The following is a 26825-nucleotide window of genomic DNA, read 5'->3' as shown; positions in this document are numbered from 1 at the left end:
ATAGTTATATCAACCTGGGTAGAGCATCTTTAGCTTTTGTTGTTGCTAACAGTTCTGTCATTATCCTCCACGTTTCGCAACCCTTTTCTTCCACCTTTTCTGGACAAGTCTCTGATTCCGGTGTCTAAAGAATTAGCCTTCTAATTGCATTTCTTGAGCTTTTTTACGAGAGGAAATCCGTAAATTGCTTGTTAAAATATTGAAAAGTAACGTTGCCATCAAATTTCCAGTAAGGACCAGCTAAATTAATATTTAAAAAATCATGTCCTGGCTAAGTACTCTTGAAACTTGCAGCAGAAAATATTTCAGGACACGTTGCTTTCTGTGTATAAGTTCTTTGATGTCGATATAAGCCTATTTCCTAACCTATAGAGGCTTTGGACAGACTGCAGACTACATCGTGGTAGTGAGTGTGGTAGAGAGACAGTCAAAGGCATATCTTTTTTAAATCTCTCAATAAAATATTTTCTTTTTGTGGGAGTGCTATGCCAAAAGTCACATTTTATCCCTATCAGCTTTTATACTTTAAGAAAATCTGAACAGTTGAAAGCCATCTTCCTCTGTACTCTGTTTTCACGTTTTTCTTAAATGATGTTTTAGTTTGCGTTACTTTTCATCCAATCATAAGACCTTTATTCGCTAAATATGTCCGGATGAGGGCTGGGTGGCGTTCTTCTTTTTCATTCAGATCATACAAGGCGTAAGCATAATAATTGCATTTTCAACTATCACAGGAAATATTTCTTGGGTTTAGGAAACGTCCTGAGCGCCTAATTAAAAGACTTAGCACCCTCTTGTGATATCGCTTTGAAAAATGTCTCAGATTACTAAGCCCTTTATATAAAAAGCGGTGCAACCGTTGCTTTGCACTCTTCAAGTTCAACATTCGCCAGTACGCAGGCCCCGTCATTGCAAACTATACTACCTGGTCTTTCAACTGTTTTTAAACGTCAAGCAGCAAGATGCACTTGTTTCCTGTATTTATGATAATAGCATCGTTTGTGTTTCTGCCCAATTCAGATGCACAGGGCCTAAAGATAACTGCTGGAATCAAGCCTCAAGACATCAGTGCAACTTTACAGTTTGTCTGGGAGTCTCTTATTCGATGGTACAAGGAAAGAGTTCCTGATAAAGAGCCACCAGGTATGCTGTGTCTTCTTTATTCAATCTGCAAAAAATATGGACTAACATTATTGCCTATAACAGTACAGTGCATTTATAGGTAGCTATTCTTCTATTAGCCTGTCCAGAATTCGTTAACAAAATTGTGTCGGACTTAGCCAGCAATGTGGCTAGCGCGAGAAATTAAACAAAAGTACTGCGCAAAATACGTGCAAAGATTGAACTTTATTAAATTGTTATAAATTGAATGCAGCGTTTTGATCTGGAATCCTTGTACAGAAGGGACCTTGTGAAGGTTTTCTTTGTAAACTCATAACTCTAAGTACTAGGAAAAAAGCAGCGTATTTGGGAAAATCGATATGCAATGGTTATCGGGTTTTCATATCGGGTACAACGCCATCTTGAATAACTGAGGGTCGGTTTTAGCCACCTAATTCTGTACAAGCAGTTTCAAAAGTAACAGAACAAAAGTACACAGACACAGACTTTGTGCTGTCAGAAAAAACGAGCTGGTACTATCTTATACACAAGAGACTACACAAAAACTACCCATATCATTTAAAATCGACCAAAACTAATACTTAGTACCGAGGAATCACATGAACGAACATGAACGAGGTTTGGCAGATTTCTCACAATGCTCAATCGCAAAGTTCAAAAACAATTTTAAATCGGAGAATAGCTGTTGCCCAGTATCCAGCTAGCTTGGCATTTCCACTATGCTTCTAAAGGCAGTTCGATTTTGCGTTGAGCTGCATTTGCAGCTTAGATACTGTCTATCTGTTTGAAGCAGTAATAGGTCGTGAAAGTTACAAGGCCTAGATGCCGACATTTCTTATGTATCCGACTTTTACCCAAACTTTTTTCTAAGCCACAATTATTGCTCGTAGTAGATTAACAACATTTTGCAAAACGCTTGAAAAGCTTTCTCCATAGACTAAGCTACTATCAATCTCTAGGTTCTACACAACAACAAAATACACTCTTACTGTATTTTTGAGTCGTGATTTGTCTCCAACTACAGAAAGTATCCTTAATAAAAACTTTATATCCATGTCTAATTGGGTAAAAAGATAAAAAGTAACAAAAGAAAGATAAAGAGTAACAGCCTTTCTACCACTGGATCCTTATTAGCATGCAGGCATTGAGCATTATGCTCTGGTTTGTCATGAATGGAGGTTTGCTAAATTCAGAATTCTAATCATAATACTTGCTTAAATACTTCAAGAAAGTAAGTTTTCCAAAGCCGAGGACTGACAATGAATTTTGAGCCAAATTAACAGCCTGCATTCGATACCTCAAGAGTGGTTGAAGACGAGCAAAACTCGTTTTGAAATGAACTTTAGAAAGCCTAGCTGTTTAACTCACAAGTTTGTAAGTTCAGTTATACAGAAGTGACTCAGCTTTTGAACCAATGATGCTTTGGCTTTTGAATATTTAGAGAGAATCTCAAGATTTGGTTCATTAAAAGCACCAGAAAGTATAAATTTAATTTAGTTTAGATAGTCAAATACAAAAATGAGCATAAATTTCATGTAAATTTGGTTTTTTTTCCAGTGAAAACTTATTGACAATAATTTTACGCTCTCTCATACATTCTGTTTTAAAAAATGATGGCTCAAGCGAATTTCTAAATCTTCCACCTTTTACTGTAAACATTGATTTTTACTTTTTACTTTAGTTCTCAGTGACCGAAATGCTCGGGTTATGGAAATTTTCTGTCTTTTTTTATTCTCAATGTATGATTTTCATAGCTCTCCACACACCTTAACAACGATTGCCTACTTTGAATGTTACACACTGTAAGTAAAATGTCGACAAAAAGTCACTGTCAATTCGGTTTTTATAGCAAACAGTTGTTATATACTGAATATATAATGACTTTTCAGATCAAAGGGTTTTTGTCATTAGTTTATTAGTTCTGAAGTTAATACTCATAAATAATTCGACAAGGAGCCTCCTGTCTACAAAATTTTCCTCAAGTCTCATATCTCTTCTGAAGGAGTCCCCACATGACTGCCTTTTTATAGTTGCAAGGAGTGTGCCATGTAATGCTGGTATGTCGAAGATCATTTGTGCTAAATACTTGATTAACGAAACCACCACATTAATAATACCGTGATTTGCAGCAGGTTATTACAAACATATGCAAGCGTGAATGACAGTCTTCCTGATGACAGATGCTTTTGTCGTATCTATCTATTGCAATACCCTGTTAATTTGTAAGAGTAGCAACTGAAGGATCTGAATCGAAGGTGCCATGAAGAGAGACTTTTCTATGTTTGAATGCGATTATTCTCAACATTTCTCAAATTTTGATACGCAACTTTTTAAACTTTTCAACGGAATAGGTATAAATGATAATATGAAAGTCGTGAGTAAAGAAAGGTTAACAATTCTTAATGTCACTTGTAATAACTAGAGAGGCAATCCCCCTCCCTTCGCAATTTCCCCAATTTCTTTGAATTCCTCGCGTGCTGATATCCAAAATAACTATACCCCCTCCCACTTTATTTACATTTGCTAGCCACTGTTTGCCTCCTTCAAGCCCAGTGGCTGCTCACCCCCAGGTTGAGGGTAGCCCCATACTTGGCTATTCACACTAATTACGTCGTATCGGGTGTTGTGGGTTTTATTGAGCAATAGCAAGCATTTTGAATCCTTGAATGGCACAGTGAAATAAGCTAGGTCACATATAAAGCTTCAATCGTAATTTTATTCCTGTTTGTCGGAACTAGACAAAGATTTACTGATTAACTCAACTCATAAGCCAAATTTGCTGCGTAATATCTTTCGTTTCAACATTTTTTCAAGTCGTCGTCTTTGCAAAATTTAGATCATGGTTCATAGCCTCCAGATAGAAAATCAGTCAAGCAAAACCGCGTAATGTCTTTAATTCAGTGTGAAGTGTGTTGAAGAAAATGCTCATAGATTGTTACAGAACTAATTTCCAAAAACATGAAAAGAATCATCTGTGAATTCACAATGTTTAGATATCAACTTCGGCTGATTTTTTTTGCTTTCAGAGCGTATCTGAGTTTCCCACACCATTTTGATCTTTCAGGCTCAACTTTTATAATTCGAAATCTTTGATCGTACTAGTTTTTATTAAGGAATGATAATTTATCGAAATCTGAAGGCTAGTCTGTTAATTGCTGATCGAAAATCAGTTGGTGTGAAATTAGGCGAGGTCGAAGTCTTATCAGTTTCTATCAGAAGGAGATGGATTTTAATAGGCCACACCCTCCAGATATAACAGAATTTTACCATATTAGAAGTATTAATTCATGATAAGGTGATAAGGCCCAGTGATATGGATATTGAAGAAGAAATATAGGGCTAAGATTTTAAGTATACCGTGTCATAGGAGTAATTTTGATCTAAAACCGTAGCTAACTTTTCAAATCAGTGATGGTTATGAGATGGTTAAACCACTTATAATTAATTCAAAGTTATGATATGAAATAAATGAAAATTTTCTTTGATTTCATTTTAAGTAGGAATCAAGTTTCCTTTCAAACTGGCAGCAAGAATATTTGGGTGAAAGCTCCTACAGATATATCAAGTCTGCAATTTATATTCTGGTATGATACTGTTACTAAAATCTGTCCCTGAAATCTGTTACCATTGTAGTAAGGGTTATTTTCTCTGCATTGAAGTAAGGGCATTGATTTATTGAAATTATATTACACTTCCAAATCTATCGCAGTGCAGACCTGAGTTTGAAACTGAAGCCCTACTTAATATGCATCTAAGTTCTCAGGCAGTCAATTTGCAACCCAGTGACTATTTACAACACCTGCAAAATGTCTTTTAGGCGGTGGTTTTTGTTGGAAAACGTTTGTAAAGATAATGTATCAAGTAATGCGACACTGGTTTTACACCTGACATGGTTCCCAAAATGCAAAATGGTCGTATTACATGGTCCTTCTCCTTTTTTTCTTTTTGGTATGAAGAAATTCCTTAGTTGCCCATTCGGCACGATTAAACGTGAGCAATTCAATATTCAAATAGTATTTTAGTATCACTGGAAGGATTAGGTTTCATTTCGTGGAGCCTAGGTTCTATAGGAGGCAGGAATCGCTAAAACAGTGGTCAATGATAACGTGCAACGGTCCAAAGTAGGCTCAACTTTCTATTTGTTCTCTCAGTCTGCTTTCGGTCCCCTCAGGTATACCCTATCTAGTAATTTGCTTAATCCTTCTCCTTCGCAGGGCCTGCAACGCAGACTACGTTTTTGACAACTGCGGAAGCTGAATGAAAACATTTGTTCATTGAGATAATTAGTTCTCGAATCAAAACTCACGTGTCTTTATAATGAGTTGCACACAGAATGAAACAAGGGATACAGGGAAAGGAATAAACGGGCTCTGATAATTGTCAGATATTAAGCACCTAGGCGCTCTAAGTCATGGAAGCACGTCTATTGCCTTCCGCAGAATGAAACATTGTTTAAATCTTTAATTGGATTGTCTTACCGTGAATAATTGTGCTACAGTATATCATAGTTACCAGTTCATAAGGGTCAAGTTCAAGGGCGGTTATCAAATTTGCCAAAATTTTCATATTTAGTTTCAGCGCAGAAAATGTTTCAAGTTTCAGCGCAGAGATTTCCCTTAGTACTTCAATAAATTTTTCAAGCAATTCTCTAAAAAACCAGCGGACAAACAAACAATACCAACATAACGTTTATATACTCGAGGCCAATGCACGCTTGCAGACTTGCTGCTTAGGTCTTATAAAAACATATTTAAATGCAGGGACACCGGAACGAGCAAGGGGCAAGGGGGGCAGGCTTGAGTAAAAAGGCATTTGAAAAATAATTCCTAGTTTTTACTAATTCTTTTGTAAATGCCATTTTATTTCGATATTCTGTAGGTATCTCGATAATTGGCAATGAGCACAGAACTAGGCCCATTTTAACATTGTAAAAAGCTGAAAGGGGCAAATGCTGTTTGAATCCGTAGTTGTGGACCCGATTACTGCAAATTTGGTTTTGTTTTTATGCTGTTGCTTATAATTCCCATATTGGATGGTTGATCGTCTTTTTCGATAATTTGTTCCTATCTTTGAATAATAGTCTTCACCGTTTTCTTCACGGTTCCTACTGCATGAGTCCTTTAAGGATATCACAACATAGTTTTGCCAGAAATTACACACTTGTTACTTTGATGAAACAAGTAACAATTATCTTTACGTACAAAGTATCATTATCTTTGACAAACAGGTTTTAATCGACGAAGCTAAAAAGAAAAGCTTGTAACAACAAGCTACTCTTTTTTACAAATACTTTTATGCATTTTGAGAAAGTCTGTTTATTTTGCAAGTGTAAAGCCATTACTTAATAGAGCTGTTCCAACTTAATTGTTGATATAGAAAAAATCACTAAGCATGGTTCAACAGAAGCCAGTATAAGAAAATGAGCCAGCAATCCAAACCTTTAAGAGTGATCAACCTTAAGATCGTTTTGTAATAGGCCTTAAGAAGATTGAATTAGATATTTCGTGATGTAGGCTAATTATTAGAGAGAGATATAGATTAAGTTTCATGTTTTTGGCAAAATTAGGAAACCGATCATAGAAATACGAACTAATTTCCCTAAACAACCTATTTGTGGCGAAATCATTTAAGAATCCCGTCATTGTTTGGTTCACTATTCGCTGATATATTTATGCGAAAAATCAAAGGAAGTATTTCATTGGCCTGAATTTCCTGTCTTCACTTTTGGCTAAGGCTATGGGTGTGATAAGGTGGGGCACGAAGTTTTGCTATTATTTTACAAAGAATTATCATCTTTTGAAAGATACCGACCGCAAAGTCGTCTCATGTCTGTTCACCTTTGAAGGAAAAATTCTTAACACTATTCATCTTTCAAGATTTGTTCCATGTCTGTTCATATACAATATTTTCATTGCAATAGATCGTCTGTTGCCATTCCAAGACAGGCCAGCCTTCTTGCTGTTGAGTTTGGTCTGTGATTGGGCTACGATTTCACAAAGACAAGCCATGATGTCTTTGAAATTTTCAATTGGCTACCTTTGCTATTCTAAAATTGCAGATAGAACAAATTCAGATGATGTTCCAAAATGCCGAAATATGCATGCGTGTTCACTGGGGGAAGATACCGATCTTTATTGTCGGTTTTTTATTGTTTGCACCTGAAAATGTCTGTATGAGCAAGTATCAACATATTTCCTCTTGCAAAAGAAGTGAAAATATGTTTTGCTGACGTTTCCAGTATCTTAGACCAGTTCCAGGAATCATTCTGAACCAATATAAAGAACGTACATGTTTTTTAAAGACAATTCAAGACAATAATGCTTGAAAATCATATAATTGAAGTAGAATATCCAAGCCCCAATCACTCGACATTCTGCCTAGAATTGTCACCATAAAAGCTTGAGTTTCGTCTTGTTTCTCAAAGATAACCTCAAATTGACTCAATATGGTTAAACGAAAGGGCGTTCCTTATCTGTCTTGACCATAATTCGTTCTGTTAACGGACCTATAATTGTGGCAAGCCAAAGATCAATCGATGTAAAATGCTCCTCCAAAGGACTGGCCTAAAGCTCACACTCAAGAAGTATAAGATTTTCCCGCTTTTCACTACTGCCTGAAAAATTAGAAAGTAACCTTGACAACAGAACAGAGTATAGGAAAATAACCAGAATGCCAGAAACCTCTCAACATTGAGTAACTTATTTGCAATAATACTTCTAGTGCTCTGAGCTTTGCCGTACTTTATTTTAAAACTTGCTATGCATATACCATTATTGCTGCTGTTATAACATTTATGCATACGACATTCAGTTTTGGAGTTACCTTTGTGGTTGTTTGTTTCTTCTTCTTGAAGTTTGGCTTTAAACCAAGACTGCTTCTGGCTTATGCATCACATTTGCTTTTAACTATTCTTTTTTGTGATTTCGATGCAATCTTCGTCTTGTCGTGTCGTGTCTTTTCGTGTCGTGTCTTGTCGTGTCATTTCGTGTCGTGTTTTGTCGTGTTTTCTCATGTTTTGTCGTGTTCTGTCATGTTCTGTCATGTTTTGTCGTGTTTGTACAATTTCCTTTTGCAATGACATTCTGCATTTGTCGGAAATCAATGCCTTGCTTTGAAATTTTCCTATTGCCTTGGCGTCCTGCCATTCTTTTAAATCTTTCTTAGTGTCTTTTTTGCTTTGGCTGAAACATGTTATTCTTTGCTATTTTCATAAACTTCTGCATTTACATAACTTTTTATGCTGCTGTAAACAGTTACATAAATTCAATGCTAGACTATCATTTCTAAGTATTAATTTACCTGGCTGTTCTTTTTCTATAAATGTCAAGATAATTGTTTATTCAGAATAAAAAATTTTAACTGAAACTTTACAGATTCACTTACATAGCCTAAAATATCTTTTCTTAGTTAAGGTGATTTTCAACCCAGCCTGACAAGTACCATTGATTAAACGTTTATCACACGAAGAATGAATCATATATGTTCAGGAAATTGTCCTTTCGTCTGTCGTCAGAATTACTTAAATTTGCTTTAATTTTTCCTTTGCATTGAGATTGCTATTGTTCCATATTTTTGCTTCAAGCAACCTACTTACGTGCTTTACCAAGTACTTAACTTCTGGCCTACCAAGTGTCAGTTAAAATATTTCTCGATGTTTACAAGAAAATGTCTCATCAAAGCCCAAACAATTTTCTTGACTTCTTTGATTCTCATTTATACTTTAAAACGTCCCATTCTCTTGCATAGCAGTTTCTGGCATACCAAGTATCAGTTAAAAGATTTCACGATATTACAGAGAGACGTCTCATCAATGCCCAGTCAATTTCTTGACTTCTCTGATTCTCTTTCCCGGTGATTTTCTTTGAAGGGATCGACTAAGGCACTGATCCTTTTTGACTTGCCCTTAGTAAACCATGATTGATTTATTATTCATATTCGCAAAATACTTTTAGAGATTTTAAGCTTATCGTTACCGCCGCGGTTGTTTATGAAACGAATTCAGTAGTCACCACCCATTTATGACCTCGAAGCCTGAAAGCAGCTTGGAGAGTTTCTTCAAGCAAATCCTGGTTTATGCTGCTCAAACCGATATTGGTTCGCCACAATTGCGGGCCTACCCTTCATTTCTAGCGATGGCATTTGACATGCCTGCTATAAACCTATCTGGCTTTTCTCATCTGATTGTAAATTTCTGTAATTGTTATTCTGTGCTTGTTGTCATATATATGATAAACTCTAAAAACAAAATGACGTTTCTTCTTTAGAAATCAATCAACAATAAAAATAAGATTTATTACCAGATTTATCTAGATATTCCAAATACAATATTCCTTACAAATGAATCTTAACACTGTTTTGCAAAAGTGTTTTTCCCACAATCGATTCATAGTATAGACCCAACTTATACAAAATTCTAAGGAATGATAGAAAATTATCTCTTTAATTTCATTCTAATCTCGTGTTGTTTTATTCACTTCTCAACCACCAAATGTTTGATTAAATCTTCGATATCTCCTTCCACAAACGATTCCAAATGCAGACCCTCCTACACAGAACTATTATAATTTTTGATAAGTTATCTCTAATTTCATTTTAATCTCGTGTTGCTCTATTGCCTTCTCCACCGCCAAAAAGTTGATTAAAACTTCGAAAGCTTCTTCCAAGCCAGCACGAGGCCACCCAAATTGCCAGCTATGACGTTCCACCGCAATTCATGCCAATGCCAACACGGCAAAAGTAGATGAAACTCGTTAACATTCGAAACCAAACGTTAGCTTTTTTAGATGCTGGGGTAAAATGGCTAACAAGCAAGTAACCATAGGGGATTCAATTCCTGTTTCTTAAACTCCAGCATTCCAGAGATGATGTTTAGTATTTTTTCTATATGTTCTAAATCATTCAATTGACTCTTCGGTCGATTCTTCATTGGTCATTGGTTTTTTAGACTCATTATTCGCCTATTTGTTATCTCACAGGTCCCAAGGTTAAAAATTTTTCTTCTCTCGTTCATAAATTGATTCAAAGGAATGTTTGAATGAGAGTTGCTTAACATCATTCAAAATAACTGAAGACATTTTCATTTTCAGTCTTGTGTCCATCTTGTATCTTTCCTAATTTTCAAAAATGTTTCTACTGTTTAGATAGAAAGCGTTGCGTTAAAAGTAACACTTTGTATTCTTCGAATGGCTTTAGAAATTGCTATTCATGGGTATCTTTTAAGACTGAAAAGCAAGCTTACTCGATCAGCCATTCGTTAAATTAACATTAGGCTCATTTAATGCAGCTTTCTTCTTGAATCCTTTATTCTATCTGTCAGTTGAACCTATAATCGTTTGGACTAGTACGTTGAGAGATCAATCAACAGTCACCTACTAACAAATTCGCCAGTGAGCCTGTGAACCTAAACAGCATTGACTTCTTTTCTACCCCATCTGCCCAATCTGTTCCTCAGTTGCTTGTATAAACTAGTTGTATAAACTAGAGAGCCAGTTGTTTTGCAGGTTTCGTTATAGCAATCAATCACCAGCCAAATTTGTGTTTCATTTTTGAAAACATATAAACTCGATTCGTGGTCATTAATTTCTGGCTATCCTGGGTCTTTTAATATTTAACAGTCATGGTGGGTTACGAAGAATGCCCAAATTAAACAGCCATCTCAGCCGGTATTACTTGCATTATTTCAACACCAGATTACTTGTATTGATTGAATATCAATCACAAGTCTCTCTAATAAGCAGCCACCAATGACGTTGGATATGTTTACGTAGTATTTCTAATCATTCAATGGGTCACCAGGTTTAGATTTAAATCGCTACTAGATACAAGATAATAACTCTAGCAATAAAGACTTTCTTTTGTAGGCACAAATAAATCTGTATGGTATGTTTTTAAATAGAGAATAAACAGATTTTGTGAACGTTTTTCAACAGTTAGTCATCTTAATTTCGACCAGCGTTAGATAACGCATATAATAGTTTATCCTCTCTCAGATTTTTAAACACAAGCGAGCATTAAATGTACATATGCATTACAAATCTAACTAAGCAATCCATTCATCAATCCGATTAAATGTGGGTATGGCTGCCACTTCTTCGACTTTCGTTGAAGAAGAGGCTAGCCACATATTTGAGGCCATCGCGTCGCCCTAAGCTCCTCCCTTCTGGATTTAACACCACGACCTATGAACTCGATATCCAGTTGTTCAGGCGGCCAATCTTCTAATCAGTTGTGCTAACGAGTGAACGGCGTACAACACTGGGACAACCGGCCACATTATAAAACCGAGAACTTGAAGGGCATACAGAAAATATTTGCCTCAAGAACCAGTTTATTTTGAAGTTGGATTTCTGTCTTTAACGATGAGACTTATATACGCCAGTTTGTTTGTTGCGTTTCTGTGTGTTACATGCAGCAGAAAGGCTGTCGCGCAAAATGCTGATACGGTCGATATTGGCAAAACGATACAACTTGTATGGAATGTATTAGTCAAATATTACAAAGAAGCAAATTTTGGGCAAGAGCCTCCAGGTAAATTGATTTTTTCCTGTATTTGTTTGACTTTTCTATATTTACTAATGCTGCTGATGCAAAAGCAGTAATAAGGAGAAGTTTTTCTTTTATTTTTTTCGATGTTAATGAAGATTTGGGGATAAGAGTCATTTTCCCCATCGTTCCTTTTCTTGCTTCCAATGTTGATTACAGCTTATTTAATTTCTTCGTCTAAAACGAAGACACAATAAAGGTTTGCTGCAGAATTTTAGGGCTTTTTAAATTAGAATCTCATATTTTATCCTGTGTGAATTTCACTGCATATTCTGCTACATCCTTACAAAAGAAATTTAACTGTAGTCAACGGAGTGAGGTGTACCTATCTGTTTACAGTTGGTGGTTTCGCAGCAACATCGAATAAAACTAACGAATATAAGATTTATTAATGATTTTTCCTGAAATTTTGCAAATCTTTTTGGTTTTCTTTTCTATACATAATGTTTTTGGCTTCATTAAAACGAAATTTCCAAAAATGACTTTTGCCTTCTTCCTGAAAGTGTGAGACTGTTTTCAGGATTAAAGCTGCTGTCTTGGGACCCAACATATTTCTCCCTAATAACGATACGAGGAAGACAATTTTCTAGTTTTCAAATTTTATGACAGAAAACATTGAACTTCGAAGGAGATGAATGATATCCAAAAATGATTGCTTACATGAATCGGTAAATTTAAAAACGTGTTTTGTGGAACATCTACAGACACAATACATTCTGATCTCTTCATTGTGGTTATATGAGAAGGCAGGGCCCATTCAGTAAGAACATTTTCACCATAATCAGTTTGACTGAAAGTATTAGACAGTGTGACAGCCTGAGCCGAAATCCACGGATTGAGCATACCAATCAGGTTTTAAAGGAGTTTAAGCCCAGGGTTTAATTTATTGAAGCAAGTACACTCGAGAGCCAGTTTTTCCAGATACTGATCTAGGGTCCCTAAACATTCTTCACTGAAAATTTCCTTCATATAAACGTTTTTATTAAAATTCAAGGGGTTTGTTATCACTTGCAGGTTGAATTTTCTTTGCTTTATGTTTTTGCTTGTTTTCATGAATAAGCACTTGCAAATGATTAGGTCTGAATAATTCAGATAGTGCTTAACTATTATCACCATTAGTCCCATTGATTGTTGAGCTATTTTCTATGCAATCGGTGTATTGTCCAACCACAGGGGTCTGTTTTCCTGTTGGCCGAAAGTAAATTATCGCTTTTTGCCCTTATCACCAGGAGAGACCGATAAAATACTCTTTTATTTCACCTATAATAAAGTTTCTATACTTTGTGTATATTTGAAATCAACTTATATCCTTAACTCAATTGCGAATGATTAAAAATCTTTTAATCATTAAACGAATAATGTTCCAAACTCAGTTAGAGCTTATTAAATTATTATCATGTGTTAAAACAAAATGGTTTTACAGAACGGACTAGACAACCTGAAAAAGTTAGTTGGTCAATGAAGGAAGTGTATGCGGTTTTGTTTTACTCTATTTTCTCGTCTACGGTAAATTTTGGCCCTTCTTTTTCAAGAGTTTGACGCGGGGTAGAAAAAATAAGAGGAAGAGACAAGTTTTCATTTTAAATATATTTTAATCAAGTTTTCATTATATTGCTAGATCTAAAACCTGTTTTTATCTTACAATCCAACTAAATAAGCCAGTAAAATTTCAGCAACGTTCATGTCTCAAAAAACTAAAGAATACACTTTAATGCTGTACGGATGTCAAAATCAGAAGCTTTTACTTATGTCATGTTAACGAGGATTTAACTTTTGACTTGTAGAGCAGATGCCTCATTTGTTTCCTTCTGTTTGTAACAAAAGATTTATAAAAAAATCATCATCCTGAGGAGAGTGTCTTAAGACCCGGGGCAAAACGCGGTTTTTCTTGGTTAAATGATAGAGTCGACGGCAACTTGATTGACAAAATTGAATAAGTTTTCTATAATCTTATTCATTGAAAGAAGAATTAGTTGAGATATTTTCATAACTTTTTCTGGAACTGATGACTTCTTGGTTAATAAAGATAAGTGTAAAAACTGCAATCCTCTCCATTAGGATAGCATTTTAATCTTCAAAACAAAATTTAAGAACAGCGGCAATCTAAAAGTTCAGATTTGCTCGATTGTGATTTGTACATCTGCTCAAATTCGAAACATTCAAAATTGGTTAGTGCCATCGCAGTGATAATGACAGTTTTATCTAATTGTCTGGCACTTTTTCCTGATGAGATCCTGATGTTTGGTTGAAGGGAGCATGTTCCCCCCCCCTTTCCCCACTCTTGAGCCAGCTCAAGTTGCAAAATTGCGCAACTTTTAGAGGAACCACATTCTCAGATCTGTCTACTCTTATTGTAATAAGTGCATAGCAATAAAAAAGATATTGAATGATACCATCAAATTCCAAAAAGAATGCAGCCAGCTTTTACATTTGTTATGCAAATTTTTCCAATACAAGACCAAATAGGGGATAAGATGTTAATCAAACAGTAATCTGTCGTATATTCCAGTGTTATCCAGAGATCAATTTTGAGCCAAGGTCACTGGCAAGGCTAGTCACCAAAGGACCCAAACCCTTTGATGAAATCGTAGACGTTAAACTATGAAATATTCTTTATTGTATTTTGATTCATGATAATGTATTGGAACATCAAAAGAGCCGGTCACTTTAGCATATCTTGCATTGATAAAGATACATTTCGTCTCGCAAATGCTATAACTAAAGCTGATTGCCAGACTGGCCAGCAATTCCGACATGAAACAATGCTTGTTAAGTTTTGCGTTTCCATATGAAACAGACTGGCCGTTTATAATTGAGGCGAGCAAAGACGATTTCATGTAATCTGTTGCTAGATAGTGTGGTAGGATAGCTGATTGTAACAATATTGCATCATAGCAACAAATTTTTAGATCTTTAGAGTTTGAGAATACTGTCTAAAAACACTACAAAAACACCCTTGTGCAAATTCAGTTGAATCTGTTCTCATAATTGACTGGGGTATGACTATTCAAACTTTATCAAAGCATTTCTGTTGTTTTGGCTTTGTTCACAGCGTTTAAAAACAAGACCAAATTACAGTGATTTGTTGCAAAGAGTAAGTTCAGTTGTTTATACCTCAGCTTCTCAGGAATATGTTTACATGATGTGATAACTTTTTGACTTATGGTCTTGTGACTAATATTGTGAAATTGGGCATTATTATCATTTTCAAATCAGAGAATTACTGATTTTTATACCTTGTTTACGGGAAAATCTTTACTTTGATAGGAATGCATGAAAAAAGTATATTCGATTGATCATAACACTATAGAGTCAAAAAGTCATGTAACTGTTGCTCGATTGGGTAAACCTGCAAGATCAGTTAGTGCTCACAAATTGCAATTTAATCACGTTTGAAGAAAAATGACCCCACTAAGATAAACAGGGCTTTACCTAACGATGCTTTGACGTCATCTGTTCATGGTGATGATATGACAATGAACTTTATTTTTCTTTGGCAAGTGCATTTTTTTACCGTTGTAAATAATCTATAAAGTTTTATTCCTTTCTACTTGTCGTCTGAAGCATTAACATGAAGATATGGTCATTACACCAATTTACTCTCACAATTTTGGTTTGTCGCCCTGTTCTATTCACGAGCTCACCCTGTTCTAGTTTCCTAGTCAAAATTGTTTGAAAATTGTATATAACCATATGAAATACCTCAATGACTCTATTAAGAACTTAGAAACAATATGTCTGCAAAACCTCGTTATTCGCGACAAAGGCTACATCATTATGAGAATGTCCATATCACATCATCGAGCTGCCTTTGTCCCAAATCTTTATGCCAGAATCGAACACCATAAAGACCTGTTTGCCATACTGTTACCCAGTTATATGAACAGCATTCGGACTCTGCTGAAAATGACGTGATTTTCATTTCCAATAAATTACATGCTTCAGTTCTGTAGACGTGGCTGCTTGGTATCATTGCGGCTTTGGAGAGTCGTACCCATAATTCGATTCTCTTAATAAGTGGTCAGGCTGTCTTTTACCGACCCGTTGTCTAAACCATGACTGTATTTTTTATCTTAAAATGGCTAAATCCGTTTTTCCTTTCAACAAAGCAAGTGTGAGTTGGTCGCCATTTCGACCATTCGATATCTTCTCTGAAAATACAAGACATTTGTCATTTTTCAGTGCTTGGAGGACGTCTGTTTGTCTGTAACTCCATTTCTTTTGAAGAGCACATTTTACGTCAGGCATTTATTTCCTTGGCCCTATATTCTTCTTCTTTTGATAATTTGAGGCTTTGGTGTTTTGAGATCTTCTTCTTATATCAACATTGATTTTTCTACATTCTTATACTATAAATTGTTTCTAAGACCAATAAATAACATTTTAGAAGTGTCGTTGATTAGCTGATAAAGTTCCTTTTTTGTTACATGGTACACAATTTTTCGTAAAAGAACATAATTTATTCTTCTAATGTTCCATTAGGAGCTGGAATTCTTTATTTGTTAGTATTGCTTTTCGGCAAATCAAGTCTCGGTGTTTTTATGAAGTGTGCTCTTAAAATAAAAGGGTGTATGTCAGATAAATTCATGGCTGTCTGTACCGGTCTTGATTTTCATTAAATTGCATAAATTGGATCTCAGCCGCTGCAAATCCATAAAAGAGAGAACAGCCAATGCTGTACTTAATTGTGTGTTTTATCAATGCCATTCATTTTGTACTCTGTTTGTAAAATATTCCCCACCATCCTTCCCTCGCACACAAGTACTTCATCTGAATTAAAGAACATGTCAATCTCTCATGTCAAATATTATATTTACACAGCCAAGTTTTACAGCGTCATATACCAGATACAAAGAGCAGTGACCGATGAAATTGTGAGTCGAAACCCACGAGCTCTCCTGCTTACACCAGAGCAGAGACAGAAAGAGTTGCTGCACTTTATCAAAACAGCTGGGCGCGGTGGTGATATTGACTTTGCAAGAACCACCTTTGGGAAATCACTGTTTGCTTTCATGAAGGTATAGTTCAGTGTCATTTATAGAAATATTTTGCAATAAATCTTTTTTAATACAAAAATTCTGTGTAACTGTATTTTTTAATACATCTAGATAAAGAAATCTTGCTTCAAAGATGATATTGCAGATCTGTATTGCAGATCTGTTTTCAACCATTAACATATACACAGAGTGATTTGTCTTTCTAAGCTTCCTATAATTCATACAAGAAGAATTGCTAATTTGATAAAGACCAGCTTTATACAAATCGCTTGTTTGTTATCAGCTTTTTTGAAGGGGTTCTTTTTGAGTTTGAACTCTAAACGTTAATTTAGCTAGGTATAACTTACAAAACTGCATAGAGAGAACTTATGTTTTTTACAGAGCAAGCTCAATCTCGGATTGAAGCCAGTTGAGGTTCAGAAGGCTGCGACAAAATACATGGAAAAGATAAAAAAGGAAATAGGAAGTGATACTTTTGAAGAGGTTTTCGCTAAACGTGGTGATGCAACTTTGATGTTTGTTATCGACACAACTGGCAGTATGAAAAACGAAATTCTTGCAGCAAAAGCCATCGCCAAAAGAATTATAACTGAAACTCGCGAATTTGATGTCGACTACATTTTATCGCCATTTGGAGACCCAGGTTGGTTGACATACCTATTCTACTTTGATCACAAATTATGTTCAGAATGCTGAATAAGATATTGTCTCAATACCATAGTAATTAGAGCTATCCGGATCTGCATTGAGGCGAGGAAGTTTGAAATAATCCATAAAAAGTCAGACAGATGAAGTTGAAAACAGTTGTGAAGTTAGATCATGTTTCGAGTCTTATGTACCATGAAAGATAAGTGATTCGATCATCTTTAGAGCTTAATATTCACCCATGGCCGTGTTACATGATCCTTGTATCAGGCTTCTGCATCATTCCCAAACCATTCGTATTTAAATGTCAATCTTAACAAAAATAAGTAGCTGCGAAATTAGGATTATCATCAAATGAAATTGCGAGTTAACATCTGTACGAAAAGTGAGGGACCACTTCGGTTCAAAAAAAGAGTGCCTCTTTACAAAAGTCTTTAGAAATAGACCATGTATTATATTTCGATACAAGTGTACTTTACCATCTTTATGCCCTTCTTATTGTCATTTTGCATCATATATTTGAAGCGTTAATAAACTTTTTGATAGAATCTGGTCTTAGATTTTGACCCGTTTTATGATAAGGGGGACCTTTAACAGTTTAATTTGCCATAAAACTGTCGTGGAATTTCAATGTTCGTATTTGTTATTGTACTGTAATCCGAGCATTACCACCCTGTATGGATTCGCGAGGAAAACAATTAAGACTAAAAGTGTAGGGTATGCTTTTCAGATAGAAATGGCAAAAAATATCAATATTTAGTTAATCATTAATTACAATGCATTTCGTTTGTTTATGATTGATTTGTTGTTTTTCAAAGGCTATGGTCCTATAACATACAGAAATCAGTCTCAACGAGAGGATTTCGTGGAAGCCATCGACAATCTGGATGCAAAGGGAGGAGGTGACTGCCCAGAGTTAACGTTCACTGGTATGCTGGAAGCCCTTAACGCTGGACCACGCTTCGGATCACCGATGTTTGTTTTCACCGATGCCAATGCTAAAGACGCCACTATCGACAACATAAATGCCGTCAAAGTGGCTGCCTATTCTTCCGGATCGACGATCAACTTCTTTGGAAAAACCGAAAGTTGTGGAAAAAACATTGACATCAAAGAGTTTCATGACGTAGCCTCGTTTACGTCTGGACAAGTGTTTGCTCTCACTGATACATCTGAGCTGCGGAAGCTTTCTCTGCTGGTGCGAAACAGCCTGCTCAGTTCTACCGTCATATCAAGCGCCAATAGTAGGCCAATTACTTATAGCAAGCCTATACTGAAACGTGTCAGGAGAGCAATCCCATACCCAAAACAATACGTCATACCTGTTGATAATACAGTTGGTCGTCTGGTTGTTTCTGTCACGGTTCAACATAAAGACACTGCTAGGCTGGTGTCCTTGAGAGATCCATCTGGCATTTACCAGGAAACCAACGTCAGCCTCTCAAGGGCTAAAGTGTATGAAATAAAGTCTCCGGCTCCTGGAGTTTGGACATTGTATTTCCCCCCTGAGACAGGCGTGCATGATTACATCGCAAGAGCACTCTCAAAGAAGCTTATTCAGTTTGGATTCATCTTTTTCCATCGATTTGTGCGCAAGAACACGTTGATCCCTGTGTCACATCCACTACTCGGTAAGAATGAATTGAAAAAAGTTGAACTTTGTTGAACTGATGTTGATTTGAAACATTTTTTCATGGAGTCTCTTTTAACTTGAAGCCACGTCCATTTGGAGGCTGCAGCTATCTTAAGCAATCATATTTGGACACTCTTAGGGCTGAAATAATTATTTGAAATGTTTTACGAATCATGCTCGGAAATGTAATAAACCATGTTTTAACGGACAACTCCCAATATCGGACACCTTCCAGTAACGAATACCCCATATTAACGGAGACATAATGGGAGAATAGTTCTTGTCCTTGTGTTTCTTTCCTCCGTCAAGGCTTTTTGTTAAACAAACCTCCATGCAACGGCAACCGCCATACAGCGGACGCCTACAGGCAACGGACATCTCAAGACCACGGACAGTAACTTTGGTGCTGCATGTGTCCGCTGTATGGAGCTTCACTTTATCTTAATTTCTCCTTGGGAAGTATTAAATTATTAGGACTGCTATTTGTAAGGAAAGTTAATGGTTACTTAGTAGAGCCACCTCGTCATTGTTGTGAATAATGTACAACTCTCTATCGAAAAACATAAATTCTGTTTTGTCTTTGCAACAACCAATGCTGTGTGCTTCAATTGTTTGGATATCTCATCTAATTCTTGTTCAAATAGGGTTGAATATTTGCACAAATTCATTGCTTGCATATTTCAGGAGATGATGTCCATTTGTACTTGTCACTCACTGGCTTGGAGAACATCAAACCAAACACTTTGACAGTCGACCTGCTCCGGGAAGATGGCTCCAAATTGCGTGGTGGTCTTCGCCTCTCCCACGAAACCGGCACAACCATCTTCAACACAACATTCCCATCCTTTGATGAAACATTTAAAATTAGAATCCGTGGTAGGACAATCGAAGGATATGCCTTCCAGAGGTTGTCAGAGAAGACTGTTAAAGCCCAGCCAATTATGGTGCGTGCATTGTATGGAGATAGGGATTATACAGTACTCAATGGCAGAAAGATGCTACTCATCTTCGAGGTACTGAACCGTGGACCAGGTGCTGTCTTCAAGTTTGACTGCATTGCTAAATACGGAACCCCGCTGCTTCGAACGAAAAGCCGAAGAATACGCCGACGAGGATACTTTAGGCTGCATTACTTTGCGCCAAAGGGTTCACACTACAAGGGCAGAGTTGATCAGCTTGTTGTCTCAGTTAGAGGGGTCAAGAATCCTGTCTATGTCTTCACCGCCATCAAAGTCCTAATCTTGTAAGGTAAAAGCGGCCAAAGCAACTTTGTATACATGATGTAATCTCTTCCACACGATTACAGCCGAATACGTATAGGATAAATACACTTGGGTTTTGCCTGTATCTATCGACGAATTAAAGCACTATCATTACGAACGAAGAGAACTTTATCTTAATTTTGGCTTATTCTTGGCAGCCATTTGTGAATTCTCGGACTATGTAGATAAATTAACGATTTTGAATAGGGTCAGGTAGAAATAAGCAAGTGAAATTCTTGCAGAAAGTACTTTTAACGGTCGTATTTTTTGTCCTTGTTTAGTTAAATGACATCAAAAGAACAAACTGGTGGTCTCAAATCTATGAACTGATTGTTAATGCAATGGACAAAAAGGAAATCTTGGTGGCCTAGGCTATGTCTGGAAAAATACTGTCTTTTAAGATCAACCTATACATGATACCATAAGCCAAGGTGACAATAATAAGATCGAAGTTTATGTTCTTATCGGCAGTAGGTAGCTACTGTCTGCCTGCTTTTTGAGTAAGATGCCTGCGTCAGTGTGGGCCCAGTTCTCAATTTTTCGATGACACATGGTCAAGCGCACGTCGCTACCTGCCAATTGAGTAAGAATGGACTATAACATTTTCTAATGCAACGTTCATTCAGCCGAGGACACTTGTATAAATCATTCCTATTTGTGGTTTGTAATTTTGTTTAGGCCTGCTATGTTAATCTCGATAATGCTAGTCATCCCTTGTGGCTTCAAGGGCATATTAAGACTTTTAGCACCATAGGGGCGTGTACCATAATCCCGAAGCTACTACACACGATCATAGCATTAGCTTCTAGCTGCTTTCAACAATTGAGAAACATTGGGAAAGCAAACATTGTAGTCATGGTAATGTATCTTTGACTGAATAGCTTGGAGATTCTGAATGAAGTTAGTTTTCCATTTTTTTAGTTGTAGCTTGTTTTTGCTTAAATAACGACTCTGAACGATGAGTAACGAACTCGATTCTACTTAGTAGTTGTAATTTCAATTTCAAACCGATTCACTAGAAGGTCGTAATCTTGTAACAGTTCCCGTGAAAAAATTAAAACTCTTGTTAGCGACTGTTGTTTTGTTGTTTGACTCTTTTTGCTGTTGGTCCCTGGAGCGAAAGAGTTCTCGCAGAGAAATCAAAGAGAAGATATATTTTCTCGAGCCGTATTCTAGCTGCTTCTTGTCATGATCACAAATTAAAGAAAGCCCGGTCTGAAAACGGCTTGGAAATTTCCAGCCTATACCACAGACTACGAGAATCGAAATTGCTTTAGCCTGGTTTGAATCATACATCAGTAAAACAACCATGCGCAATTGCCTTTAATAATTACTACGCATGTGCATAGATAGCATGAACGAGGGATGACTCATGCGCAGTAATAGGTCTTTTTACTTTGTCTTCTGGCCTGTTTGGCAATGACTAGGAGTACCCTAGCAGTGGATCTGATCAGACACGATTAATCGACTATCAGCAAATCACGACTATCAGCAAATCACAAAATAGAAAGGACGTTCAGAGGCCAATCAGGAGAGAAGAGAGCTGAAGTGTGGTTAGGGTTTGATAGTTGAATTTCCAATGTTGTCAAGAACCTTCAAAATGATCATGAACAGTGAGACCGCATAACGTTTATTGGCTCTAGCTTTAACTAGCTCCAAAGAAGGTCGATAGTTGAGCTATGAAAGGGCAATCCCATTATCATGGCCCTTCTATTCTTCAAACAAACAACAAATGCTTAAGATTTTACAATGCGAATAGTCTAGCAAGTTCCATAGCGAAGCCTTATAAATCAAAACTAATTGCCTCGTGATTTATATTTTCAGAGTGATTCTTCAAGGAACTCGATATTTTGGTCATAGCGTTGTGGGTTTTTTCTATCTAATAAAATTAAAACCTCATTGAGCGTTTTACGTTTAAAATAAGGTTGATATTCACTCCAATTCTTTAAACGCATATCAAAAACTGCAAATCAATGTCACTGACACATAAAAGGTTTTTGAAATTTCACTTCGCTCGGATACGGTCATCTTATTTGAAATAAGCGGAGGATAGGATTTAGTCCTTCTTTATAAAACAATAAAGCCTTCGGACACAGGGTATTTTAAAGCTAAAGGTTTTATCATGTCTTTTGGATATTTCGTATATGCCAAAGAAAATTTATCCTTGTGTTCACTGGCAGCGAAATTGACAATACTGGCTTGTAGTTAAATGCCAATCCTTTCCAATATTTGGCATTCGCTCAATATGAATCAGTGTTATGGTTTCCCCACAAATCCTGCTCAAGGACTCCCTAAACATCGATATCCTTTTTGAGTATGCGTTAGGCTGATTGCTTTTCGTTTAGTACTTTTTACAGAAGGATGTTCCTGCATTTAAAACTCGACAGTGCCTTAAGCGTCATTAAAAAACGATATACAGGTCGTAAAGACAAAGATAAACATATCCGAATACAACAGTCTCTGCTTGGGTAGCCAGAATAGACATGTTGGTCTGTGCATATTATCATATTTGGTGCTTTCGCGAATAATTTTTGCGATACGGTTAGCTAAATGAGATTAGATTTCCATGCAGGTCAACCAGAGGAGTGCGGCTCTAAAACAATCGGCTACAAACAGCTTTATCCAGTAAAGAAGACTTTGCCGTCTAAACCATTATCCGCGTGTATACGTTTCCAATAACGGCTTGCCTACCAGCCTAGACACATATTTTTAAAACAGACATCGGGGCTGATGCTCTTGGATGGCAATCTGTGTGCTGAAGACGAACTGGCTGCAAAAGTTGGGGGGGGGGGGGAATAGTTCAATAGGGCAAAAACTTAGAAAGTTTGCTATGAATCGATTATTGAGAAACTGATAGTTTAAGTGGCTTCATGCTAGCTGATACATCATCTTGTCCTAGTAATAAAGCTGGTATACACTTCCAAAGCTTTGCGTGCCCAGAAAATTAAAAAGAAACTTCTACAGAAATTTTGAAAAACGAGGCATTGCGTCATTGAATAAACCTCGTTTTGATATTTAGAATTAACGGCGGGCGGCGTTTAGAATAGTTAAAACAAGAAGTACTGATTTTCTAAAACGCGGATACTGTTTGATTTATACATGTTTACATAAAGATGCATTTTATTAAAAATTTCAGCGTTGCAATCGCAAGAAAAATGCATGTTTGCAATCTTTACTGTCTTCAGGCAAATATTTATCGTAAAAGTCAAGTATAAACTCCTCTGCTTTGAACCCAAATTTCTGGTATAGCATCATTGAAGGGTTTGAAGCTGAAACATGTAATGTCACATCCTTGCCCATACACGTTTGTATCAAATGATAAATCATAAATGTACCTATACCCGCATTTCTCCAATCTGGGTGAACAAGAATAAACGATATATAGGCTTCATTGTACTTCACATCGGGTACCATGAAAGCAAAGCCAATTACAAGTTTTCTGTATAACACAACGCAGCTAAAATCGGGGTATTGCAGGCATTCAGATAGATTGATGCCAGCCCAAAAGAATTCTTCACACATGGCATTAACTGCTGGTATGTGATGTGGTTGCACATAACAGTAATCGATAGGTGAAGGGCAGGGACTGATCCAGTGTTGATCAAACCGATGAGTATAAGCAATTAGCTCTTCCATTACTTTAAGTTTTAACGGTTTTGTGTCAAAGTCTCGTCTAATATATGGCTTCAACACACGTTGTGTATACGGACTGCCTATAGGTCGTTGATATCTTTCGTCATTCCTACCCACTAAACGAGATATAAACGTTTGCGATATTGAACTGCTAGACCGATGCCTGGGAGTTTTTCTAAACCCTAGTCGAAATCTGTCAAGAACGTTAACCCCTTGTAGAGCAGGATGATGCAACGAGGTGCACTGACTCTGGGTCTGGTTCATTCCCTCCTTGGCCGGTTTGGGAAGCTCTCTTCCCAGTGTATCAGTGAAAGTTGCTTCAATACCATCTGGAGCCGTTTTCTGAATCATTTTTCTCACTACACTATCTATGTTAAACAGCGGTAGACCCATTTCTAACTTTAGTTTCCTTAGTTTCAATTTCCTTTGTAGGCGTTTTGCAGCTGGATCAGCCGCTATGGCGTTAGGACAACTGTTTAACTTATTTAAGAATTCTGTCTCCTGGATCGAATTCATTGGTGTTAACTTTGGATCTTTCTTCGTTGGCATTTTGACAACTGGAGGTTTTGCTTTGAATTGTTCTTGACTTGAACTGAGGGAGTCTTCATTGAAAATGTCGCATGAAGCAACTTCAGACTTCAGAGTCTCAGGGAGCTCCAGTCCTGGTTCGTTCAAAGAGGTGCCTGTTTCACTTTGTTCAATAAGGCTCTCTGAAAATGCCTTACCTAAATCTTCAACCTTTACAAGAGCAAAGGGGTCTTTTCTTTGAATAATTCCTTCAATATCATCCTGGCTTGCACTAAAATTACTATTGTCTAAGTCTTCTGTAATCGAAACCGGTCCTAAAACTCCAACCTCAAATTCACTGTCATTTAATGATACTTCTTTCACATCATCCTCTTTCATTTTCTTATCTAATCCTTCACTTTGCTTTTGCTTACGTTTTCTACGTCCTATATCAAACAAACCCCCTTCAATATAGTCTCCTTTCAAAGAGCTGACCTTCTGCTTGCTTTTCTGTTTCACTTTGATTTCGTCTCCATAGGTCCTAAGTGGAGGCTTTACTTCCATGAGAGCCCACCAACCACTTTCCTTAAAAATCGATTGGCCTGATTTGAACAGTTTTGAACAATAGACTGAAAGTGTCCCAGCAACGGTGCTTCTCCAGTTATTCGTCATAGGTTTGTCTGGAAAAAGCATGTTCCAGTTTTTGCTGATAAATGGACATATATCATCTTTCCATCGAAAAAATCCTTGGCGCCCACTGCCTTTTACAGAAAGATTATAAAGTGTGATATGTATTGCCTGCAACCAAGTTAGTTTACTACGAGATATCTGCTCCCCCTCATTGCCTCCACAATTTTTGCACTGGAAATCAAACAAAACATCACCCTCAAAACGGCTTGGCTTCTCTTGCAACATGCAACCAAAGTGAACATATCCCTCGCATTTTAGGCAAAGCAATGAGCTATGCTTGGCAACTGGAAGGCTGCAATAGAGGCACCATACAACCATGATTAGCACTGCAATATATCACTTTCTTATTGGTTGTTTGTATCCCTTTTTGTACCTGGAGAGTAAAATGAAAAACATTAAAAAAAGATATATTCTGTAAAATTGACTATCAATTTACAATAAGGACAACTTTGTATATGATTATGGAGCAAGATTTTATAAGTTTTGCTATGCAAATATCATTATCATAGAACATTTTTGACATAATATTCATTTACATTAGGCTTTTGTTGTTATAATTTGACATAGGAATTCTTACAGGCCAAAAAATGTTAAACAGCTTTAATAAAATGAATTGAATATGTATCATAAGTAAACAAAGTTTAGTAAAATAATAAGTGTAAGGTTAAGCTAAAAGAAAATAAATCAATATTTAACACGAGTTAGATTAACATGAAGTAGTCAAAATACAATATATCTATAAAGAGAATATTAATTATTTCAAAATATCAATCTGAGATTAGTAATTAGAGATTATTCATTATACCTAGTTATTGCTGATGGGTTAATTGGAATTAAGATGTAACAACTGCCATTTAGAAGCAAAGATTTACATTTTATGGTGAGAGTGTGTCTTTGGTGTCAAAATTTTCCTATAATTTAGGAATTAAAGAAAAATTGTATATACTAGGAAAAAAAGCAAATTTATTAATGACATTTTGACATAAGCCTGTTATGCTTAAAAATGGCCTTTTCATTAGAATTAAGTAAAAATACAATATATCTATAAAGATATATACAATATCTATAAAGATCAAAGATATATACAATATATCTAATAAGAATTAGCCTGCATGAGTGGCAGAGCGCTCACATGAATTATCTTGTGCTATGAAGGAAACCTGGCATATCATATCTTCTCTTGAGAGAAGAAACACTACAAGTTTAAACAATATCTGAAAGTTTAACTTCAAAAAAACACAAGGTGGATTCTATGTAAAGATCAAGCCAGACATACGCCATTGAAGAACAGAGGTACAATAGGCTTTGTTAGTCCACTCCGGATATCGCTACATTGATTCCACACTGGAACAAACCTTTGTCTTTCCTTCTATGATTCTTGACTTACCTTAAGGTGAGTACAATATTGTATTCTAACCAAATCATAGTAGTGATATAAACATATTCTAACTTATGTAAGAGAATGCTATGATCAGCTGTGTCTGGTTATTTCCTGAAATTAGGAAGGATATAACAAAGGAACATTTAATTCTCGGTGGCTTTAATCAGTTTAGGCAGAAACATTTAAAATAAAGATGACATCGTGACTAGAGCAATAGGTATATTTTAAAGCAAAACGAACCAATAAAAAACAGTTGCAGAAGATTTGGCTTTAAATTATGAAATTTGAGATGTGTTTTCAAATTCAACCAAACTTCACCTCCTTCATTCACCACCAAAACCAGATTTTTTGTTCTTGTGAGCGCCATATCTACACCATTTTACTCCGGCCATTACATATTTGCCTCTTATCGG

General features: G+C 36.4%; 2 protein-coding genes across 4 annotated transcripts; one reads left to right on the top strand and one right to left on the bottom strand.

The window, feature by feature from the left end:
- Positions 1-863: 863 nt before the first annotated feature.
- On the top strand, positions 864-21272 carry LOC135695132 (hemicentin-1). Of its 2 annotated transcripts, none has more exons than XM_065214114.2 (5): positions 864-1143; positions 16486-16682; positions 17043-17304; positions 18125-18937; positions 19624-21272. In XM_065214114.2, exons 1-5 carry the CDS (start codon positions 963-965, stop codon positions 20184-20186), a joined length of 2016 nt encoding a protein of 671 aa, XP_065070186.1. In that variant the 5' UTR covers positions 864-962; the 3' UTR covers positions 20187-21272. The 2 variants fall into 2 exon arrangements, with proteins under 2 accessions (XP_065070186.1, XP_065070187.1); XM_065214115.2 differs by lacking the exon at positions 864-1143 and adding an exon at positions 11308-11649.
- LOC148959808 (cysteine-rich protein 2-binding protein-like) lies at positions 20752-26810 on the bottom strand. 2 transcript variants are annotated; one of them, XM_089109637.1, is made up of 2 exons: positions 26653-26810; positions 20752-25404 (listed from the first exon to the last, which is right to left on the bottom strand). In XM_089109637.1, exon 2 carries the CDS (start codon positions 25347-25349, stop codon positions 23334-23336), a length of 2016 nt encoding a protein of 671 aa, XP_088965763.1. In that variant the 5' UTR covers positions 25350-25404; positions 26653-26810; the 3' UTR covers positions 20752-23333. The 2 variants fall into 2 exon arrangements, with proteins under 2 accessions (XP_088965763.1, XP_088965764.1); XM_089109638.1 differs by having other exon boundaries at positions 26731-26800.
- Positions 26811-26825: the final 15 nt, after the last annotated feature.

The sequence above is a fragment of the Rhopilema esculentum genome, chromosome 8, assembly GCF_057945365.1.
Source record: "Rhopilema esculentum isolate cy_ngs chromosome 8, ASM5794536v1, whole genome shotgun sequence".
Taxonomy (NCBI): Eukaryota; Metazoa; Cnidaria; class Scyphozoa; order Rhizostomeae; family Rhizostomatidae; genus Rhopilema; species Rhopilema esculentum.
The sequence above is the reverse complement of the archived record's forward strand: the minus strand, read 5'-3'. Positions and strand labels throughout refer to the sequence as shown.

Excerpts from the sequence above, each read along its gene's own strand:
- LOC135695132 (XM_065214114.2), top strand. The coding sequence starts at position 963 with ATGCACTTGTTTCCTGTATTTATGATAATAGCATCGTTTGTGTTTCTG. Across the intron at positions 1,144-16,485 it reads TCCTGATAAAGAGCCACCAG|CCAAGTTTTACAGCGTCATA; the intron begins GTATGCTGTGTC and ends ATATTTACACAG. Across the intron at positions 18,938-19,623 it reads TGTGTCACATCCACTACTCG|GAGATGATGTCCATTTGTAC; the intron begins GTAAGAATGAAT and ends TGCATATTTCAG.
- LOC148959808 (XM_089109637.1), bottom strand. The coding sequence starts at position 25,349 with ATGGTTGTATGGTGCCTCTATTGCAGCCTTCCAGTTGCCAAGCATAGC.